The sequence below is a fragment of the Sarcophilus harrisii genome, chromosome 3 (assembly GCF_902635505.1).
Source record: "Sarcophilus harrisii chromosome 3, mSarHar1.11, whole genome shotgun sequence".
NCBI lineage: Eukaryota > Metazoa > Chordata > Mammalia > Dasyuromorphia > Dasyuridae > Sarcophilus > Sarcophilus harrisii.
In genome coordinates, this window is record NC_045428.1 from 445727083 (window position 1) to 445748503 (window position 21421).

At 35.7% G+C, this 21421-nt stretch overlaps 1 protein-coding gene across 2 annotated transcripts in view; it reads left to right on the forward strand.

Moving 5' to 3' along the window:
• The window catches only part of CRYL1 (crystallin lambda 1), a 175911-nt gene extending 154950 nt beyond the window's left edge, over positions 1 to 20961 (forward strand). For both annotated transcript variants that reach the window (XM_031960823.1, XM_031960824.1), the window contains exons 6-8: positions 6232 to 6337; positions 19307 to 19413; positions 20261 to 20961. In XM_031960823.1, coding sequence (XP_031816683.1) covers positions 6232 to 6337; positions 19307 to 19413; positions 20261 to 20374 — 327 coding nt within the window. In that variant the 3' untranslated portion in view covers positions 20375 to 20961. The remainder of the gene's footprint in view (positions 1 to 6231; positions 6338 to 19306; positions 19414 to 20260) is intronic.
• Positions 20962 to 21421: the final 460 nt, after the last annotated feature.

Genomic DNA, 21421 nt, shown 5'->3' on the forward strand with positions numbered 1-21421 from the left:
ATTGGCAGGAAGAACTTGTTGGAATTACCCAGTCTCATTTAATTTTCCATTTTTGCTTTCTTGATGCTTATTTTAATGCATAACAAAGTGGGGAAGAGTGCTGGATTTAGAGCCAGAAGATTTGGATTTGCAAATCCTGTAAATTATCTTGTCTCTGTTGCTTAAGTAGTAGATACTTAGCCTTTCTAGAATTCAGTTTCTTCATCTGTTAAATGAAAAAATTGAACTAGATTTCTTACATGTCTAAATCTTTTATCCAGTGGTGAGCATTTATTCCATTTAGAAAGAACCAGAATTTATCAGAACTTTTGGAGAAAAAAAATTTTTTTTATTCAAAACCAAGTGGGCGAAAGGGGCGGCAGCCTTCCAGCTACCAGATGATTAAGGCTTGTTTACCCCTATCATTCATGAAAAGACAGTATATATAGAATAAGCAGCAGAGTTTCCCTGGCAACTTTGGAGAGATGGGGGGGAAGAGGAGAAACAGTAGAGGGAGCTCCAGCCTCCATTTCACACACTGTGAGAGAAGATGGGAGATGGGCCCAACAAGGGCAGGGAGGAGCTCTCCACCCACTTGAGAACTTGGAAAATGGCACAGAGGGCTCATTCAAGGTGGGCTCGGGTTTGAAGGGAAGGGCGCAGTCTTGAGTAAGATTGGTGATACTTCCACATACACACAGGCACACACCCTGGACGAAAGGCAGCACCCTCTTAGAATACAATAGGCAGCCCTTTCAAGGAAAGCCTCAAGGATTTGTCTGGTAAATTGTAGTAAACCAATGATCCTCTGCTTGTTTGAGCCTGTTGTTACACGGAGATGTGTGTGTTTGTAAATGGGCCCCAACAAGAGCTCTTCATCTGCTTGTCTCAGTCATCTGCCAGTGGAGTTTGGTGCTAAACTGGGGCACTTCCGCTCCAGCCTGGCGCTGCAAAAAGCTGTGGGTGGGTAGCCCATAACTGATGGTGCAGTTCTTGCAGATGACCTGCTTTGGTTGGTTCCTGTTCCTTCCTCATACAATGTTCCATCTGAGAAAGAAGGCACTAGTTTAGGAGATAAGAATGAGAGGTGAAGTGCAAACTTCCTTCATAGTTCCTCCCCTAGTAAATAATAATGGGAGGTGGGGGGTGGGGGTGGGAAGGAGACAGGTGACTTCCCCTGTCTGTCTTTGGCCCACCTTTTCAGGATTATTATACATTGCTCTCCTTTAGACAATCTGCATTTCAGCCAAAATAGCCTATTTGCTATTTCCCTGTAGACAAAATTTACATGACATTCCAATTTCTGTCTTCATGAATTTACTGTCTTTCCCACCCTTTTCCCCAAATGCTTTTCTCCTTTGCTACTTACTGCCTCTTAGCATTCTGAATTGCACCTTTTAGCTTAAGTGCCATCTCCTATGTCAGTAACCTCTAGAGTGGGGGCTTTATATACCAAGGGGTACATAGGGTGATCAATCAAGATCCACAAAGAAAATGAGGTCTGGCTCCCTAATTCTGAGCACTGCCACTTCCTTTATAAGAGGTAGTGGCAACCGAAGGACTTACTGGTTCTTATCTCCCTCCCACACCTCCCTTTAGAGGTTAGGGACAGATGCAATAGTCACATGTGCCAGTGGGACAGTGGGAAAGGCTGCTGTAGACCAGAGTTAGGGGCCAGGACCAATAAAAGGCTGAGTTGAGACTGGGTGAAGATAGTAGACCTGAGGAGTCTGGAGTTGGGGACACCATGGAGGCTAACATGGGTTATATGGGACTGTTACTAGAAGTGTCAGGTCAGAACATCTGGTCCAGTGGATTGGTGGAAGGTGACAGTCAATCAGTAAGCATTTAATTAATAATGACCTTCTATGTTCCAGACAGTGGGGAAACATAAAATTGAAGTAGTTCCTGTCCTCAAGAAGCTAACATTCTCTTGAAGGAGACAACATGTACATATAAGTATATATGAATAGATACAAAATGAATATAAGATCATTTTAAGGGAAAGACTGTGGTACTGGGGGAGTAAGAAGTCAATTAAGACTTTTTAGATTGAACCTGGGTCTTGGAGGAAGCTATGGATTCTAGTAACAGTGAAGAGAAAATACATTTTGAGTATTGAGGACAGCTAGTAAAAAGACATAGAAATTAGAGCTTGCTGCCATATAACAGGGCAGTGAAAAGTGAAAACAGGGACACTTTTGCTTTACCAGAGCGTATACATGAAGAGGAATATTAAGACTGTATTAAATATCACACACAAGACAATATTAGACAAATCTTTGAAAAAGAAGAGTATTTCTCACTAGAGTTGATATCAACATATTGAGAAAGAGACAAAAAATGAATGTGGGAAAAACATGGAGAACTGATATCATTGTCTTGCTAAGGTCTGCAGGTACCTTCAGCAAAATAATTTTGTTTTCTGATAGAAAAAGTGAGATGCTAAAGCTTCATTTTCCAAATGGACCTTAGACCTTCTTATGACCTTATGAGTCATTGCTTTGGACCCTTCAAGAACTGCTATTGAGAGAGGAAGAACCAGATGAATAGTGGAGAGTAAGCCAGGTAGCATGTATGGGTGTACACTAAGCCAAATTCACAATCAGTGATGTTGAGAAGGGCAAGACGATTTTTGTTCAGAAGCATATCCAATGCCATACAATTAAAAAGTGAGCAAGTACAAGAATGAACCTAATCTGAACAGACTGTTTAACTGGAAAACAGGTCAGTCTCCAAGATTCTTTTACACAGATGCCAAAACAAACAAAGGTATTACTGGGAGAGAATACATTGATGGAATACCTAAAAACCCTAAGAAGTATATCCCTGGAACAGAAATGATATTTGCAGACATTAAGAAGAAGGCAGAAAAGTCAGACTTGATAGCATATCTTTAAAAAAATTGATGAGTAATAGTTGTCTGGTAACTTATTTATTATAAAAAACTGTCTCTCATGATAGGATTTCTTTTTTTTTTTTTTTTTAATGTGTACCATAATTACCTAATTTAAATTGGTTTCATCAACCAGAGAATTTTCATTATGAATGGCTGTTTAAAAATTTTGTTCAACAGTCCTAATAAAATAATTATGTATATTAGGTAAAAAATTTCTAATAATATTCTAGCTAAATGTGGTTATTGAATTACATCAACTTAAAGCCCCTCTGGAGGTAGCATATTAATTTTTTTTATCATTAAAGCTTTTTATTTTCAAAACATATGCATAGGTAATTTTCAAATATCCACCTTTGCAAAACCTTGTGTTCCAAATTTTCCCCCTCCCTTCTTCCCACCCCCTTCCCTAGATATGTTAAACATGTGCAATTCTTCTATACATATTTCTACGATTATCGATGTCGAACATTTCAATATGAAGAAAATGGAACATTTCCAGGAGCTGGGAATGCAGATGAATGGCAGTTGGAATTATTCTTTCTTGTAATTTCTAATATTGCCATTACAACAAGCTGTTTGCATAAAGAATTGGCTCTACTACTACATGGAAATGTTTTTATAAAAGAGAAAAATAACCCTCTGAACAGCTCAGACGTTTCAGGACCCCAAATCCAAGAAAGACACAAAGATTACCACAAGAAAAATATTCCTGCAAAGCTGGGTTACTAAAGAAACAAGTTTGGAATCTGAGAAACCATTAGTTATATCCAAAAAATATATGAGGACTTTTGAAGGACAGCATGATTTCCTAAAGTAAAAAGATGCTTGAAGAAATCTATTGACTTTATTACTGATAGGTATGGATGAGTTTAAAGGGAGAGTTTCAGAGCAAGGTGATATAATATTAAGAAGAGCTATTAAAAGCATATGACAAATCAGGGTTTTAGCAATGTTAACTGAAGTAATTTGCTATCTTTCAGACAACAGTTGTCATAGTCAATTAAAAAGGTTCATCCTTATCAATCAATCATGCTTTTTAGCTTGTAGTTATAATAGCATGATTTCCTTAAGTGAGTGGAAGGTTGCTCTCCATATATTGTGGTTTCTGCCCTCTCCCCACTCCCCCTTTACCAGTAGTAAGATCCAAGTTCTAGCTAACTTCTTGGGTTTGCTTGCAGAAGCAGATCAGGTGCTACTGATTAACAGGACGTAAAAAGAAACAAGTATTGTTGGTTTTCTTTCCTCTCTGCATTTTAAAATCTGTTATAAATGCTAAAGATGTTTTTAAATTAGAGAAATCAAGTTTTACTAATTTTGAATATTTGATTGACATTAACACGCACTTGTCCCATATGTCAGTCAACAATATTGTCACATGAGGTGTGTGAAGTATCCTGAGGAGAGGGCAGTAATTCTATGATGCAGAGAGGCTGAGAATAGTGTTATCACTTGTTCTCTTATTTTTTTTATTATCAGTTGATTGTGGAGCACCCAGAAGGCCATACCCTCATCAGAGAAGGTAAATGTACTCTATGAACAAAGCAGAATTGAAGTAGCTCAAAAGAAATTCAAGATGTGCAAATTTAGAGAATCCACCCAAAATATTCACATGGACGATTTGTGCCTGATCTTTAATAAAAAATTCTGAGCTCCTATCAGCCACAATTAGACACACCATAACTTGACATAGTGATATCATTTTAGTCCTCTTTGAGAAATAAGGAACAGAACCATCAAGATATATTGTTATAAAACAAAATGTTAAAGCAAATTTGCAAAATAACAATAAACAATTAATTCTCAAAAATAATAGGACCCATTCAGTAACTTTGTTCTCACTAAAAAATTGTTACTGATAATATTTTAGGAAAGCAAAAAGATTTTTTGAAGTATTAATAAATAAAATAAAGATGCTTTATATATTTCATCTTTGTCTCTTAATTTCCATATTTGTGTATACTTTATAATATAATATATGATAATTATTAAAATGTAATATAATTACTAGTAAAGCAATATATATATACACACTATATATATGTAGAATTCCTAAATAAGTAAATATCCATAATTGGGGGATATACTCAAAAAGTTTTTACTGTGTGGATATAGGATCAAAAACATTTGGAGATGACTGTCCTACATGAGACTTCTCCTGTTCTTCCCAATTCCAAGCCTTCTTCCTTGGAAATGACTCTGTATATTGATTTTAATTATCAAATAAATTCATGTTGTTTTCCTATCATCATGTAAGTTCCTTGAGGGCAGGGACAGCTTCATTTTGTCTTTATATCTCATGCATATACCATAGCTTCTGGCACACAGCAGATGCTTAATAAATGCTTCCTGAACCACGCAGGATTTTTTTTTTTTTTTTTTTTGCCCCAGAATAATTTAAATACCCGAGTTGAGTGGGTTCTTCAGCAGTAAGAGTTTACATCCTGTTTGCAAAATTTTGAGTCCCAATTTTGCAAGTGAAGACCTGGAAAGGATCCTAAGCAGCTTTTTATCATACATTCACTTTTATTAAAAGTTGAATTAGGGAGAGCTTGAAGTGATATTTTTTGTTTTGTTTGGATTTATTGCTTCTTTTTCTTTTTTTTTCCTGGTGGCTTCATTTCAACTCTCTTTCCATTCCTTAGCTTGTAGTTATAATAGCATGATTTCCTTAAATGAGTGAAAGGTTGCTCTATCTTGTGGTTGCTGCCCTCTCCCCATCCCCCCTTTATCAGTAGTAAGATCCAAGGTCTAGCTAACTTCTTGGGTTTGCTTGCAAAAGCAAATCAGGTGCTACTGATTAACAGGATGTTAATAGAGAAACGGAAACTGCAAGGAGAACGCTTTTCAGTTTCCCATCCAACTTTTCTCCTCATTTCTTCCTTTTGTCTTCTTAAAAGCTTCAACTAATAAATTGCAGTATTTAGAGTTTGAAGGAACCTAAGAGATCATTTAATCCAAACCCTTCATTTTCCAGACGAGGAAACCAAGCCACAGAAATCAGACGTGCTTTGCCCAGGGTCACACTGGATACAAAACCATATTTTATGACCAGGCCTCACAAGGAATCCACTTTAAGTCTATATATAATTTCTGGAATATTTGCTCAATTCTAATTTCCTTGAACTGTTTCATGTTTCTGTTTATTGCATTATCTGTTGTGAAATTTGTATATTCATTCTTGTACTCCACTGACCAGAACAAGTATAGCAGAAACTTCATCTAGATTAACTGAATTGGAGGGTTATTTCTTGACATTTTGCTCCATAAGACATGCTAATCACAGTGGTGTTCATAACGAAATTGCTTTGCTATTCATAATACTGACTGATTTTATACCCTTTTTTTTCATTTAGGAAGGACTAGTATCTCCCTCTGATCTTGATATCGTGATGTCAGATGGTCTTGGAATGCGATATGCTTTCATTGGACCCTTGGAAACAATGCATCTCAATGCAGAAGGTATTTTTTGATTTGAATTAAATTGAGAATTTCTTGCTATGTGAAATATATATATTTTTTATTTCAGTTGAATTTTTGTTGGGCAGAAAAAAACCTCAACCAAGTAATTTTACTAGGTCTGGCTTTATAAAAATAACATCACAAAAAAAAAAACCCAAAAAACCAAAAACCTCAGAGCCTCAACTCTGAGATTGTCTGTCATCTTTAGGCAAGAAATGGTTGGACCAACCATTCATGGTTTAGAAGCTGAGTAACAAGTTTACTTTTGTATAGAGGAAACATGTTCTAAAGTTAGGCATTTGTTCAGATAAGGATACAGGGTATTCTTTCTCAGAACTGTGAACATACTAGTCTGATGATAGATTAGTGTTGAGATCACTCCTCTGAGTGAGATGTTCTCATGAAGATTCTGGCTATGTGATCTTGAATTCTGAGCTTTCTTTTCCACTTCTATAAAACAAAGATAATCATATTTGCACTACTCATTTCACAGGGTTGTGTTGAGGAAAGTTCTATGTTAGCTTTAAAGCACTGTATAAGTAAATTGAGCTACTATTATCATCATAACAGTCTGGGGAATTAGGGTTAAGGGAATAATGTCCTGGTATGTCATTTACTTAAAATGATAATTTTTTGTACTTTCATTTTTCTATATAACATACACACACTCTTTAATAAGTAGTGAACATTCCTTAATCACTTAGATTTAAATAAAAATTCTGTGGTCTCATTATACTTTCTTTCCTTCCTTCCCTTCCTCCCAAATCCACTGATTTAAGTTAAGTGTAAGTCATTGTGCTAGGTACTGAAAACAATCAAAGGATATCCTAGGTACCCATAGAAATCACCAGGGAAAAGGGCATTGAGAATAGGTTCACCTTTTAAACAAATAGTCATAGAGGCCAGTGAAACCAGAAACTTGAGAAGTCCATAAGTAGTGTGCTGTAGACAGGATGGAGGCCCATAATTTTTTAAACAAGAGACATCTGATAAGAATATCTAGTAGGCTGAATGACAGTGATGTGGATTTCAACCTCAGTGCATTCCAAAGGCCAAGGTTAGACATGTAAGAAATGATTTAGAATACATTGAAAGCCTCATTACCCTTCTTACAGAAATCAGGATCTATCAAGATTGGAAGTTAGAATAGTTTTTTTTTTCCTTTCATTGTTGTGTTTTGTGATGATATTTTCGTAAAGTCAGTGCACCAAAAGATTTATCCAGACTTAATAAAATAATTTGTCTAAGATTTTTTTTGCCCAAATTCAACTGAAACATGACCCTCCCCCCCAGTACCCTCTAGCACGTATGTATTTCTTTTTGTATATTTTTTTTCCAAGATACAAGTATGAGAAGATTTTTACACATAGTTTTGTGCCTTACACACAGGCAGTATTAGATGAATTTTGAAAGGAAGGAAGAAAGAAAAGTACAGTTATGTCACAGGTTTTCTTCTTATATCTCTAAATGATTTTGTTAGATTCACTAATTGTTTATTTCTATTTGTGCATGGTATGTAGACATGAGAAAATATCAAAAGGTATTGTTTTTGCAAATGACACTTCAGGATACTCTTCCCTTAATTATTTTTTAACATAGTGCTTCAAAGTATGCACAGAATTTTCCTCACAAAAGCCCTATGAAATGGGTAGTGCAAGTATAATTATCTTCATTTTACAGAGGTATTTCTCTCCTTACATATAGATTTGATTGTTATAATTAAGAATTACCCAATGGATAACTTTGATTCATTTATATGATAATATTGTTCATTTAACATCAAAAGGCCAGTTGGTTGAACCGATGGTCTTGCCTGAATTAGGAGTTGTCAGCTCTTTTTCTGGCTGAACTAGTTGACTCATTCATTCCAGGCAGAAGAGGAAACTAAGATTCAGATTCCAAGGTCAAACAGTCAGGATCTTCATAAAAACATCACATATTAAGTAGTATTACCTCAACACAAATCTATTTGTTATCAGACTTAATATTAACTTTTATGTCATAATTTATTCAACCACTTGATGGGGACCTTGTTAGTTTTTAATTCTTTGCCACCACAAAAAGAGGACTTTTTCTTCTTTCACTGAATTCTGGGATAGAGGTACAGCAGTGGTATCACTAATTCAAAAAATATTTGGAGTTTAATAATTTGCTTTTTAGAATGGTTGGGCCAATTCATAACTCCAACAATAGTGCATTAATGTGCATACTTGCCCACATCCTTAGCAATGCTTGTTATATTCTTTTTTGGTCTATTTTGTGAATATAATGAATATAAGGGAAAACTTTAGAGTTGTTTTAATTTGCTTTTTTTCTGATTATTGGTTATTTTAAGCATTTCATATAACTAAATATTTTTAGTTTCTTCCTTTGAGAGTAGCCTGTTCATAATATTGAACTATGCAGAAATTGAGAAATGGCTCTCATTCTTTTTTTTTTATTATAGCTTTTTATTTACAAGATATATGCAAAGGTAATTTTTCAGCATTGACAATTGCAAAACCCTTTGTTCCAATTTTTCCCTTCTTTCCCCTCTTCCCCTCCCCCAGATGGCAGGTTGACCAATACATGTTAAACATGTTAAAGCATAAGTTAAATACAATATATGTATGCATGTCCATACAGTTATTTTGCTGTACAAAAAGAATCGGACTTTGAAATAGTATACAATTAGCCTGTGAAGGAAATCAAAAATGCAGACAGAAAAAAATAGAGGGATTGGGAATTCTATATAGTGGTTCATAGTCATCTCCCAGAGTTCTTTCGCTGGGTGTAGCTGGTTCAATTCATTACTGCTCTATTGGAACTGATTTGGTTCATCTCATAGCCGAAAAGGACCACATCTGTCAGAATTGATCATCATATAGTAGTGTTGTTGAAGTATACAATGATCTCCTGGTCCTGCTCATTTCACTCAGCATCAGTTCATGTATGTCTTTCCAATGCCTCTTATTCTTATGAATTTGAACCAGTTCTTATGCTCAAGGGGTTATAAATTCATGCATATCCTTTGACATGACAATATTGCTACTACTAGGCAAAAATACCAAAAGAGATTTTTTTCAAAAAGGAAAAGGACCTACATGTTCAAAAAATATTTATAGCAGCTCTCTTCTTAAGACAAAAAATCAGAATTTGAGGGGATACACATCAACTGGGGAATGGTTGAATAAATTGTGGTATGTGTTTGTGATAGAACATTATTTTTCTATGGGAAATGATGAGCAGGATGCTCTCAAAAAAAAAAAAAACTTGGAAAGAACTCTATAAAGTCAACCAAAGTGAAATGTACTATATACAAAGTAATAGCAATGTTCTGGGATAACCAGCTATTTGGGACTTTGCTATTCTCAGCAATACAATGATTCATGATTACGCTGAAGGACTTATGATGAAAAATACTAATCCATACCCAGAGAAGAAACTGATTGTGTCTGAATACAAATTGAAGTGAACTTTCTCTGTCTCTGTCTGTTTCTCTTTTTAACTTTATTTTTCTTGAGGGTTTTTTCCCACTAGGGTAGGAAAGCTGTTTTCTTTCATAACATGATTTTTTTGGAAATCTTTTACATAACTTCATATGTGGTTTCTTAATGGGGTATGGGGGTAGGGATAAGGGAGAGAACCCGGAACTCAAAAGTTTTAAAATCAAATGTAAAAAAATTGTTTTAAATGTAACTGGGGGAAAATATTAAATGCATACATTTTTAAAAATATTCAATCAGTTTCTTATAGTTTGTTAACTCTTTGTAGCTGAGACCACCTGATTTTTTGTGTTTTTTTTAAAATCATAAAAAAAATTTTGAGAGGAAAATAGCAAGTGAGTTTATAGCTCAGAATATTGTTCTCTGAGTGGAATCTTACTCTGAAACCATTTAGAGTTGGGCTCCATTGTGCAGTGTCTAGAATTATATCTGTTTGGTGTCTCCTCCTTTTGGAACTTTTTGTTCCAAAGAACAGTTGAGAAAATAGCAATAGCTTTGGAATGATGGAGAGCGCAATCTTATTTTAAAAAGAAATCATTTTAATGATTGGATTTCTGTAATTTATTTTTATCTGTTTATCTGGTCCCTGAATTTACTATTCACTATACAAGTAAGATTATCTGATTATTCCTTGTGTTTTAAAAATGGGAAATTTCCCTTCTCACACACAGATTTGATGTTTATGATTAAAAACTACCCAAAGGATGGATTTGATTCATTTATATGAAAGTTTCGTTCATTTTAGATAGAAGTCAATGGATTGAAGCTTGGCCTTGCCTGAATTAGGAAGTCTTAGTTTATTTTCTGGCTGTATTGTTGACTCATTCATCCCCCAGGTAATTCATCATTTCTGCTAGAACTTAGGAGCTTTTTAAAAGAATTAGATCTTGTCTCTTGGAAAACTGAACTCTGGAGCCCTTTGCTTTTGATCTTCATCAACAAGCTTTGTGAAGACTTGCCTCTTAAAACCAGAAAGCTTCATTCAAGTTGGTGAGCATCAGCCTTAGAAAATTCAGGTTAGTTTGGAATAACAAACTCTAGAGTCTTCATACAATGTGCTTACAAATGCAATGGAAGCTCAGGTTCCACTGGAATTTTTCACTAAACTCTTATAGTGGTTTTTCTTTGGGTTTGTCAGTGAACCTTGTTTGCCTCAGTTTTCTTATCTGTAAATGAGCTGAAAAAGCACTCAAGTAACAACCATCCAAATTTGACACTCATAAGCTACATTGAGGGTTATACAGAAGAAAACATTGTAAAATAGAATATAAATGTTATTTATGTTATATTACAAAATATCAAATTTGGAAGTGATCTTGATGTTGGTCAATTGTTTTCAGTCATATTCAGTTCTTCTTGATTGATTTGGCATTTTCTTGTCAAAGATACTGGAGTGGTTTGTTTTTTCCTTCTCCAGTTAATTTTTCAGATGAAGAAACTGAGGCAAGCGGGATGAGTTGTCTTTCCTGGGTCACACAACTAATAAGTGTCTGAGGCTAGATTTGAACTCAGGAAGATGAATCTTCCTAACTCCAAGCTTGGCACTCTATTCATTGTGATACCTAATGTCTAAAAAAGATCTTAGAGACCATTTAATCTAAGTCGTCTTTGAATAAATGTCCCCTTTACAACATTCCTCATAAATAGTCACTGAGCCTTCATTGAAGACCCCTAGTGAGAGGAATCTCTTACCTTCCAGGGGAGCCCATTCTACTTTGGGACAATTGAAATTGTTAGAATATTTTTATATTTAGCAGAAATCCACCTAACTATACCTCTTTGCATCTTCTATCCACTGTCATCCTTCTGAGACCAATGAGAGCACATTGAATCCCTCTTTCACATTTTGATTTTTTTTAAGCTGGGATTTATTTAATAGCTTTTTATTTTTCCAAATACATGCAAAGATAGTTTTCAGCATTCACCTTTGCAAAATCTTGTATTCCATATTTTTTCCCTTCCTCCCAACCTCTTCATTCCCCTAGACAGCAAGCAATCCAATTTAGGTTAAACAATTTTTCTACAATTTTTCTAAACATATTTCCATATTTGTCATACTGCACAAGAAAAACCTGACCAAAAAGGAAAAAATAACATGAGAGGGAAAAAAACAAGCAAACAACAACAACAAAAAGGTGAAAATATTATGCTTTGATCTACATTCAATCTCTGTAGTTCTTTCTCTGGATGGATATGACTCTTTCCATGTAAGTCTGTTGGAAATGCCTTGAATCACCTCATTACTGAAAAAAGCCAACTCCATCACAATTGATCATCACATAATCTTATTGTTGTTTTGTACAATGTTCTCTTGGTTCTACTTAATTCACATAGCATCAGTTCATGTAAGTCTTTCCAAGCTTTTCTGAAATCAGCCTGCTTATCATTTCTTAGAGAACAATAATATTCCATAACATTCATATACCACAACTTATTCAGCCGTTCTCCAACTTATGGGTATTCATTCAATTTCTAGTTCCTTGCCATTACAAAAAGGTTTGCCATGAACATTTTTTCCATGTGTGGGTCATTTTTCCATTTTTATCATCTCTTTGGGATACAGACCTAGTAGAGACACTGCTAGATCCAAGAATATACACAGTTTATAGTCCTTTGGGCAGAATTCCAAATTGCTCTCCAGAATGGTTGCATTAAATGTTCACAGCTTTATCAACAGTACATTAGTGTCCCAGTTTTCCTACATCTCCTATAATATTTATCATTATTCACATGAAAGCCCTTTAGAGTCTTGAAGGCAGCTGAAAGCTATTAATGTTAATCAGTAAGTGTTAAGCATCTACTATTTATTAGACACTATTCCAAATATTGAGCCTGCTCTTTCTTAGGCTAAATATTCACAGTTCCTTTTACTGATCCTCCATTTTTAGGATAGAGATACCTCATTACCCTTCTCAGATAGCCTCTTTTTAAGAAGAATATTGACAAATAATAGAGCTGTGTTTCAAATGTATTCTGACCAAGACAGAATCCAGGAAGAGTGTACCTTCCTGTGCCCTGGACTCTGAACTTTTTATTGTGACTTAAGAGCTTGTCTTTCTTGATCATGATGAAGGTTTAGCTTACTACTTGTATATATGTACACAAATGTATACTTTATCCACATAATAAACATGGATAAGCACGAGCATACGAAGACCAAAAAAGGAAACTGGTATATGAAGCTGTGCCACAGTCTATTATACATTATATATTTATTTATACACACCTATACAATACACACACATAGATAAATATAACATATTTAACAGTGTCCTTTTGGGCTTTGTTTACCTCTTTACTTTTCTTCTTAGTTTTTAATTGATGTTCTTTTCTTTGGGCATCATGACTCCCTCTTCTATCTCCTTCTCCCAAAGAAGAGTCCTCTCTTATAGTAAATTAATCTACAAAACATGCACATATTAGCCATGTTTTTAAAAAGTATATCTCATTTTGCATATCAAGAAGAAGGAAGGAAAAAATGCCACATCATCAGTCTTTTGGAGTTGTGGTTGTCGGTGCATTGTTCACAGCTCTAAACTGTTTCAAAACTTTTCCTTTTCAATACTGTAATCATATAGATTTTCTCCTAGTTTTTTTCATTTCACTCTATATTTTACATAAATTGTTCTAGGTTTCTCTGAGTCTGTCAATTCATTTAGGAGAGATAATAAGTATATAAACATGGGCCTTTGGTACTTAGCACCTACAGCAAGTTGTTGAACATGATATAGTGGAATATTACTGTACTGTTAACAAGTGATGATTGTTAAGAGAATTCAGAGAAGAATGAAAATATAGGTCAATTAATAAAGAATAAAGTGAGCTGACCCTAAAGAACATTAGATAAAATAAGTTTAATGTAAATAGGAAGAACAACCACAAAATGGAGTTGAATTGTGGAAATTTGGCCCTAAAGAGAAGAAAAAATCCATCTTTTTCCCTTGGCAGAGAAGAGGGACTAGGGTTTTGGAATAGTGTGTATTTTCAGTTTCAGCGGATATATTTGTGAAGTTTCTCTGAAGATTACCTTCTTTTTTCCTTTCTTATTATTTGTTCAAATGTTTGATAAGTGGATTAGGGAGCAGAGAGGGAGATAGCTGAGAATGAAGGTGAAGTGAAAATAAAAGGTATTTGAGAATGCCCACGATGCCATTCACTGTTGTTGTGAATCCCTTGTTCCACTCAGCATCCACTGCTGCCAGTCTCTCCTAAGTCCCAGGCCCTCAGAGAATCTCCGGTCACCGCCTTTTGCAGGCTTACACCAGTTTTACCAAGCTTACCTCTGTCTGAGGTCATCGGAGATCTCTGGCCATCACTTCACGGAGCCATGGTCTAACTGTACGATAGAGAACTCAGCTGGGGGTCTCAGGCTTCAGTGCCTGTTTACTTCCTGATTGTGGAGTGCCTGACTCCTCCTCCCACCCTTACAAGTGTTAATATAAATTAAAACAAATAAAATTATTGAATTAAGGGGAAGCCTATTTAAAGAATAGGTCTGGCAACCACCTTTTCACATCTTACTCTGAGTAGGCTCCTCATGCCTTTTGAATCTATTTTTTAAAAATCAAATTGCATTTCTTTTATTGTAAAGTTAGTAATGATCAAATATGAACATTTCAGTATGCAAAGAATATAAAAAGAGGATTGTACATACAACTGTGAACTTATATTAATTGAAGTGATAGCAAATTGCTAGCTAGTAATAAAATATTGTTTGTTGTACGTTAAATGACAATAATTAAATAAATGATGTAAATAGCAAAATAAATAGCAATAAAGAGCAATAATAAATAGCAAATAGCAAATAATAAATAAATAAATAATGATGTAACTAACAAATAAATAAATAAGACAAAAATAAATAAAGATGGAATAGATTTTGGTAGAGGCAGTGCGGTAGAAAACTAGAAGGTCCTGGCCTAAAATTGTAATTTTGCCAGTAAATGCTTGATGAGCTAGAGCAAGTGACTCTTGGTTGGTTGGATTAGATAAGGACCCTTCTAAGTCTAATTCTGTGATCCAATAATACTTTGTACTTTCTTCAATCTAGGCAACCAAGAAAGTCTTTTAAAGGTACAATTATTAATACAGTATTAGCTTAATTAGCAGCACTGGTTCTGGCTGTTCTTGTTTTCAATTGGGTCAGATTCTCTGTGACCACATTTGGGTTTTTCTTGGCAAAGATTCTGAAGTGGTTTGCCATTTCCTTCTCCAGCTCATTTTATAGATGAGGCAAACAGGGTTATATGACTTGCCCAGGATTACACAGCTAGTAAGTGTCTGGGGCTGGATTTGAACTCATAAAGATGAGCCTCCTTGACTTCAGACTCAGCATTGTATCTTAGGGGAGTCCTTAAAGATGCTAAACACTTATTAATATCCATGGAGGCTGCAGAGAAGAGTGATGTATCACTAAAGAAAATAGATGGACTCCTTAATAACTTATCAAGAAACGGTGTCTGCTCATTTCACAAAAGACAAAGTTATTTATCCAGTATTTCGTGACTTCACCATGTGAGAAATATTTATACAAGAGAATTTAAAGGTAGAAATTGAAAGAAAATATAAATTGTAATATATAGCAAGTAAAAGCTTTCACTATTTTTAGTTCTACTTGAAGAACTAAGTGGGTCTTTAAAAAACAAACTTAAAAAGCAGTCAAATTAATTGCCCCACTTTTATTCCATTCAATGTATTTGTTAAAAACAAACCTATGGAGAATTTAGAAGCACCATCCCTGTGTCCTTTTCCCTGAGGATAGCTTCATGTGTAATGGGGATCATAAGCTTTAGAACCAGAAGGACCTTTGGGATCATCTAATACAATGTATTTCTTTTTACTAAGATGAGACCCACTTAGAGAAGGCCCATTTAGAGAAAAGGCAAGACTTACTTTAGGTTACTAATAGCAGAGCAGAATTTGAACCAGGTCTTTTGTAACTCCAGATTCAGAATTTATGATGGAGGGTTGATTTGGGGTAGATAAGGACACTCACAGGTGAAAGCTGGTGCAGGAATTGACTTGAGCAGAATTAGAACCTCTCCTTGAGGAAGGAGGAGCTGTTATTCTGCATTATCTTTTCTGGATGCTGGTCAGGTTAGTAGTGTTTGCCTTCTAATTGTGTGACCATATAGCTAGTTCCTGTGAATCTGTGACTCTCTTCACAAATAATGTCTTGACACTTCTTGGATCTTTTATTCTTGTTAAGGTTACAGGAATCAACCATAACCAGCTTGGGTTTCCTGTAGTGCTTATTTGGCAAATATTATCTACTTATTACTCTTAAAAAGACATTAAATGAGGAAGGCTTCTTTTTCTGGAATGAACTAAAACCCATAGGGCAACATCATTCAGCAAGTTTAAAGAGAGCTAATCAGTATATATATATATCCTGAGCCCTAAAGGAAAAGTTCAAATTTGACCTTGACACTTAGTAACTGTGTGACCCTGGGGAAGTCAATTAATTTTGCTTCAATTTCCTCATCCATAAAATGAACTAGAGAAGAAAATGGCAATCCACTCCAATGTCTTTGCCAAAAAAACTCCAAATGGGGTGATGGAGAGTTGGACATGATTGAAAAATGAGTGAAGGAAGAAAAACTTGGTTATGGTTTCCAAGTTCCAGTCCTAAGATCACTTAAGCAGAATAAAAAGAAAGTTTTAAAACATTTGACTTCTTGAAGAACTTGGGAGAACTGAAGAATTTGGAATCAAGATCCAAGATTCAAATCCAGGCTCTGTAATTTGCTACTTGTAGAATGTTTAACAATTCACTTAATCTGAACCTTGTTTCTTCATCTATAAAATAATGAAGAATAAATTTGTCCTAACATGCTTTCCAGTTCCAAATCCTATAATTCTATAATATTTGGCTTTTTTAATAAAAATATTTCTAAGTGGGGAAATGGATAATATTTTAGCATAAGGGAATAGAAGAAAAATATTCTGGAGGCAAAATGAAATGAAATTACTGAGTTTAGGATCAAATCCTGTGATGTCGAGCAAATATGAACTGAACATTGAAGAAGATGGTTTTGGTTTCTATTTTTTTTTTTAAGGAAAAAAAGTTGAACCTCAGAGCCTAAGGACTGATTCAGTTTAATTTTTTATTTTATTTATTTATTTATTTATTTTTTATTTTTTTTATTTAATAGCCTTTTATTTACAGGATATATACATGGGTAACTTTACAGGATTAACAATTGCCAAACCTCTTGTTCCAATTTTTCACCTCTTACCCCCCCCACCCCCTCCCCTAGATGGCAGGATGACCAGTAGATGTTAAATATATTAAAATATAACTTAGATACACAATAAGTATACATGACCAAAACATTATTTTGCTGCACAAAAAGAATCAGACTCTGAATTATTGTACAATTAGCTTGTGAAGGAAATCAAAAATGCATGTGTGCATAAATATAGGGATTGGGAATTCAATGTAATGGTTTTTAGGATTCAGTTTAATTTTAAATGATTTACTCTGGTATTTTTGAGGAGTAGGTGACTGAGGTCTTGTGGCATCTCATCTCACCCTTTTCCTTTTCTATGTCCATCTCATTCCTGAGTTAAAAGCATACACTATTGAATTTTTACTTAAGACATCTTGGAAATGGGCCAAAGGTGTAGCAGCAGCAGCAAGAGGAAGAATCGCTCCTTGTACAGAGCATTCTGCCAGGACTTAGGGACTTCAGTTTCTTTTTTTAAAAGGGAAAAAAAAATGAAACCCAGGATCTACTTCTACTGGGTTGGATTTCCAAGCAAACTCTCTCACCTGGCTCAACTTCACCTTCCTTCTTCCTCTTAGAAAGTAAATAGAATAACATTTGTAGCTGCCTCCCAGAGAGGCATAGACAATGGAATGTGAGGGAGGAACTCATGAAGACAGACAGAGCATGTCAGGACAATAATGTTGCCCTCACAACAGGAGGAAGTGGGGTGACTTTTCTGGCAGGTCAGGATTCTGAGTGATAATCTTAGCTTTTATGACATACAGAGTAGAAAGAATGATGAATTTGGAATGCCCTTTGGGAAGGGCATAGATTTGGATGTGTTACCAAATGAGCTTGGTTAAAAACACAGTGTAAAATGAGACAAATGGACTAGAAAAGGCCAGCTCTAATGTTTGGGATTATTGTCCTATAATTCATGTATGTAAGTACAAAAAGAAAAAAGAAAAAAAAAAAGAAGGGCAGTTCCTTTCCTCAAGGAGTTTCCAATCTAATGGGGGAAGATAATATGTTTTAAAAGGAAGCCAAGAAGTGCCAGGGGAAGGTGAGGAAGTATGAACCCCAAATCTCCTTAGATCTTACAAGATGATGAACTTTCTGAAAGATGATATAATTTCCAAGTTCCAGTGCTGTTAAGGTCACTTAGAGAAGTCAGAGTGGTGCCAAAGTAGTGCAATCAAGTAGGAAATAAAAATCTATTCTGAGCCCTTACATGGAGTATTGGCAGGGTGTGGGGCAGAGTTCAAATTTGGAATTCATCATTGTGAGGAATTTCTAGTGTAGAAACTTAACTGTCTATACATTATGGCCTTAGACATAGGCAGTATGTGCCAAAGGTGAAGCCTTAAATCCAAGGCTTCATGACTCCAAGGACAGCTCTCTATTCATATGGCATTCTTCTCATCATAGAAGTATCATCCATAATTTAGAAATCATTACTGGGGAATCTCCATCTGTTTTCCCAACCTTCCTTAGGTCAGAGAAGGCTACATAGAATAACATTTCTTAATAATTATAAACTTGGCTACCACCAGAAGCTTTTGTACCAGTTCTTTACATTCCTTTCTTTCTTCATTCCCTAGTAATTATTTTCTTTTTCAATACTACCACATTGGGTACTATACTACCACATATGGGATTTAGGGGGACGGCCCCAACAAGAAAAGGTGGGAAACATCTGCATACCTGGGATAATTGGCTGGGATCGGGGCCAATGAAGACACAATGGTTTCCATGCCAAAAGATCTTAATAGAGAAGAAAAAAGAACTTCAGAAAATAGTAGAGGGTTCCATCAAAAGAGCTCTCCTCTGTTCTTGATTGGTACAATTCCTTTTCTTGATTGAACTTGCACTAATAAAACTCTTAGAAAATATATTCAATGCAATCTCACTTTTTTTTTTAAATCTTCCTTGCTCCTCACATTATTTGAGGAAACAGTTCTATGGTCTTCTTTAGGGTTTGTGTAGCTGATAGTTTCCTTCATGGGTTATTTACTGGTCATGATAAGGTGTTAGCCTTGAAGAGTCACATATTTTTTTCTCCTTGGATTTTGTGAACTGAATTCAGAAAAAGAAAAAAAAAAGAGCATGATTTGGTAATCTCAGCCATTGCTAAACTAATGAGGAGAGGCTAGATCTGATCTCCCTTCAAAGTCAAGCCTGTTAATTCAAAAAAAGTTTTCTTGATTGGGGATCTTCACTGCTAAGTGATATTTATATTACTAATATATTTTAATCCTGTCTCATCATTTCAGGCATGTTGGATTATTGTAACCGATATAGTGAAGGCATGAAGCGTGTCTTAAAAACATTTGGGCCAATTCCAGATTTTTCTGGAGCAGGTTTAGAGAAAGTTCATCAGGTATGTATTCTGGTGTGTAAATTCCCTTCACCAATTCAGATCAGTCCCTCATCTACAACTTAGACTCTAAGTGGTTCTCAGACTTTTGTTTTCAGTATCTTTATCCTATTAAAAAATTATTGAGGATCTCTCCAAAGTGTTTTTGTTTATCTTACCATATTGGAAATAAAAACTATTTTTGAATTTGTAGACCCTCTAAAAGGGTTTCAGAGATCCCCAGGATTCTCTCCAGGGATCCTCAAACTTTTTAAATAGGGGGCCAGTTCACTGTCCCTCAGACTGTTGGAGGGCCAGACTATAGTAAAAACAAAAACTTTGTTTTGTGGGCCTTTAAATAAAGAAACTTCATAGCCCTGGCTGAGGGGGATAAATGTCCTCAGCGGCCGTAGTTTGAGGATCCCTGCTCTAAACCATACTTTGATAATCACTGATTGCTTTAGACAATTGAAGCCCATTCAAATGCTGTTCTCCTTCTCCTATACGGAATTCTGGTGTAATCTTTGCTTTCCTTTCTGGCCCTAGAAGGTCCTGATTGCTCTTGGTCAGGCTTTTGCAGGGATAATGAGCACAGAGGCTTTATCAGAGCTACCAGTACCCAAGAGATCGTTCAAGAACTCAAAAGCAGCATCAGCAATGAATATATTTCATTTGGGAATTCAAGACTGAATTTGAATTTGTAGGGATAGCATCCTCTCAGTAACTGGGAAGCCCCATGCTAAGATTAACATTCCCATCTCTTGTGCTGGCTGAGAAATGAAAAAATCATGGTTGATGTGAAAGTGAAGAAAACAGAACCAGTGTCTCCCTCTGAGCACCTTCACCAAATCTCCCTTTTCTTTTATCACAGGAAATGTGTGCCCGCATTCCTGTTGATCCAGCACACCTGGCTGCCAGGAGGCAGTGGCGAGATGAATGCCTCATGAAACTTGCCAAGTTGAAAAGCCAAATGCAGGCTGAGTGAAGTTTCCCACAATAACACTGTTGTCATGGCTCTTGTGGCAAGCACTTTCTGGGTTGTAATCATAGAAATGTCTAATCCTGATTGCTTTAAACCAATGAAAACCCTCAGTTCCCTTTAACACCAGAGGAGTCTCCTCCCCATTTAGCACCAGAATTCACTAGTTGACCTGATAAGCTGTGGCAAAAACCACATGGGGCCAGCCCAGAATGCACATTTGGTGTTCTCAGAAACATGGGTCTGGATCGCTGTTGTGTTTCCAGGAGCACTGAACAATCCAAGAAACAGGGCTGTTTGTCCTAGCACCAGAGGCAGAAAGGAGTCTGATGAGGCAATCACCGGCGTCTGCCTAAAACAAAAACAATCATTGATGAGACTCATAATCCTTTTGCTTTTATTATGATTATGTATAGTAGCTTTACATATGATTCTGTTGTAGCTCCATGATACTTTGATTTATATTGAAATGTTTTTGTGTCAAATCATTTATTCCTAAATATGCCATATAATTATTCTAAGCACTGTGTGTGACTATCTATGCATTTACTTTATGAGTTATTCTTAATAAACGTTACTGATTTCCATAAAGTGATTCATCTTCTCCACTGATGGTGCTTAGTCCTGGTTCTCTCTTCAGGGGTAAAGGAAGTCTATACTCAGTGCAATGTCAGCAGGGAGTCTGTGCTGATTAGTGCTGTTTTCATAGAAATGCCTTTATCTGGAGAGGACAAGTACAGCCTCATGGATAAAGAACCAGCCCCAGAGGGGCAGGTTGGTGGTGCAGTGGATAGAGCACCAGCCTTGAAGTTAGGATGATCTGAGTTCAAATTTGATCTCAGATACTTAACACTTCCTGGCTGTGTGACCCTTAGGCAAGTCACTTAACCCCAACTGCCTCAGCAAAAAAAAGAGTCAGGAGGACCTGGGTTTCAAGTCTCATCTCTGACTTATATTGTCTGTGTTGCTAAGAGTGAATTACACAATGGTTGCCAGTCTTCATTGGAAGAGATCATAGAAATTCCCTATGATAATGATATTAAAGGTTCACAT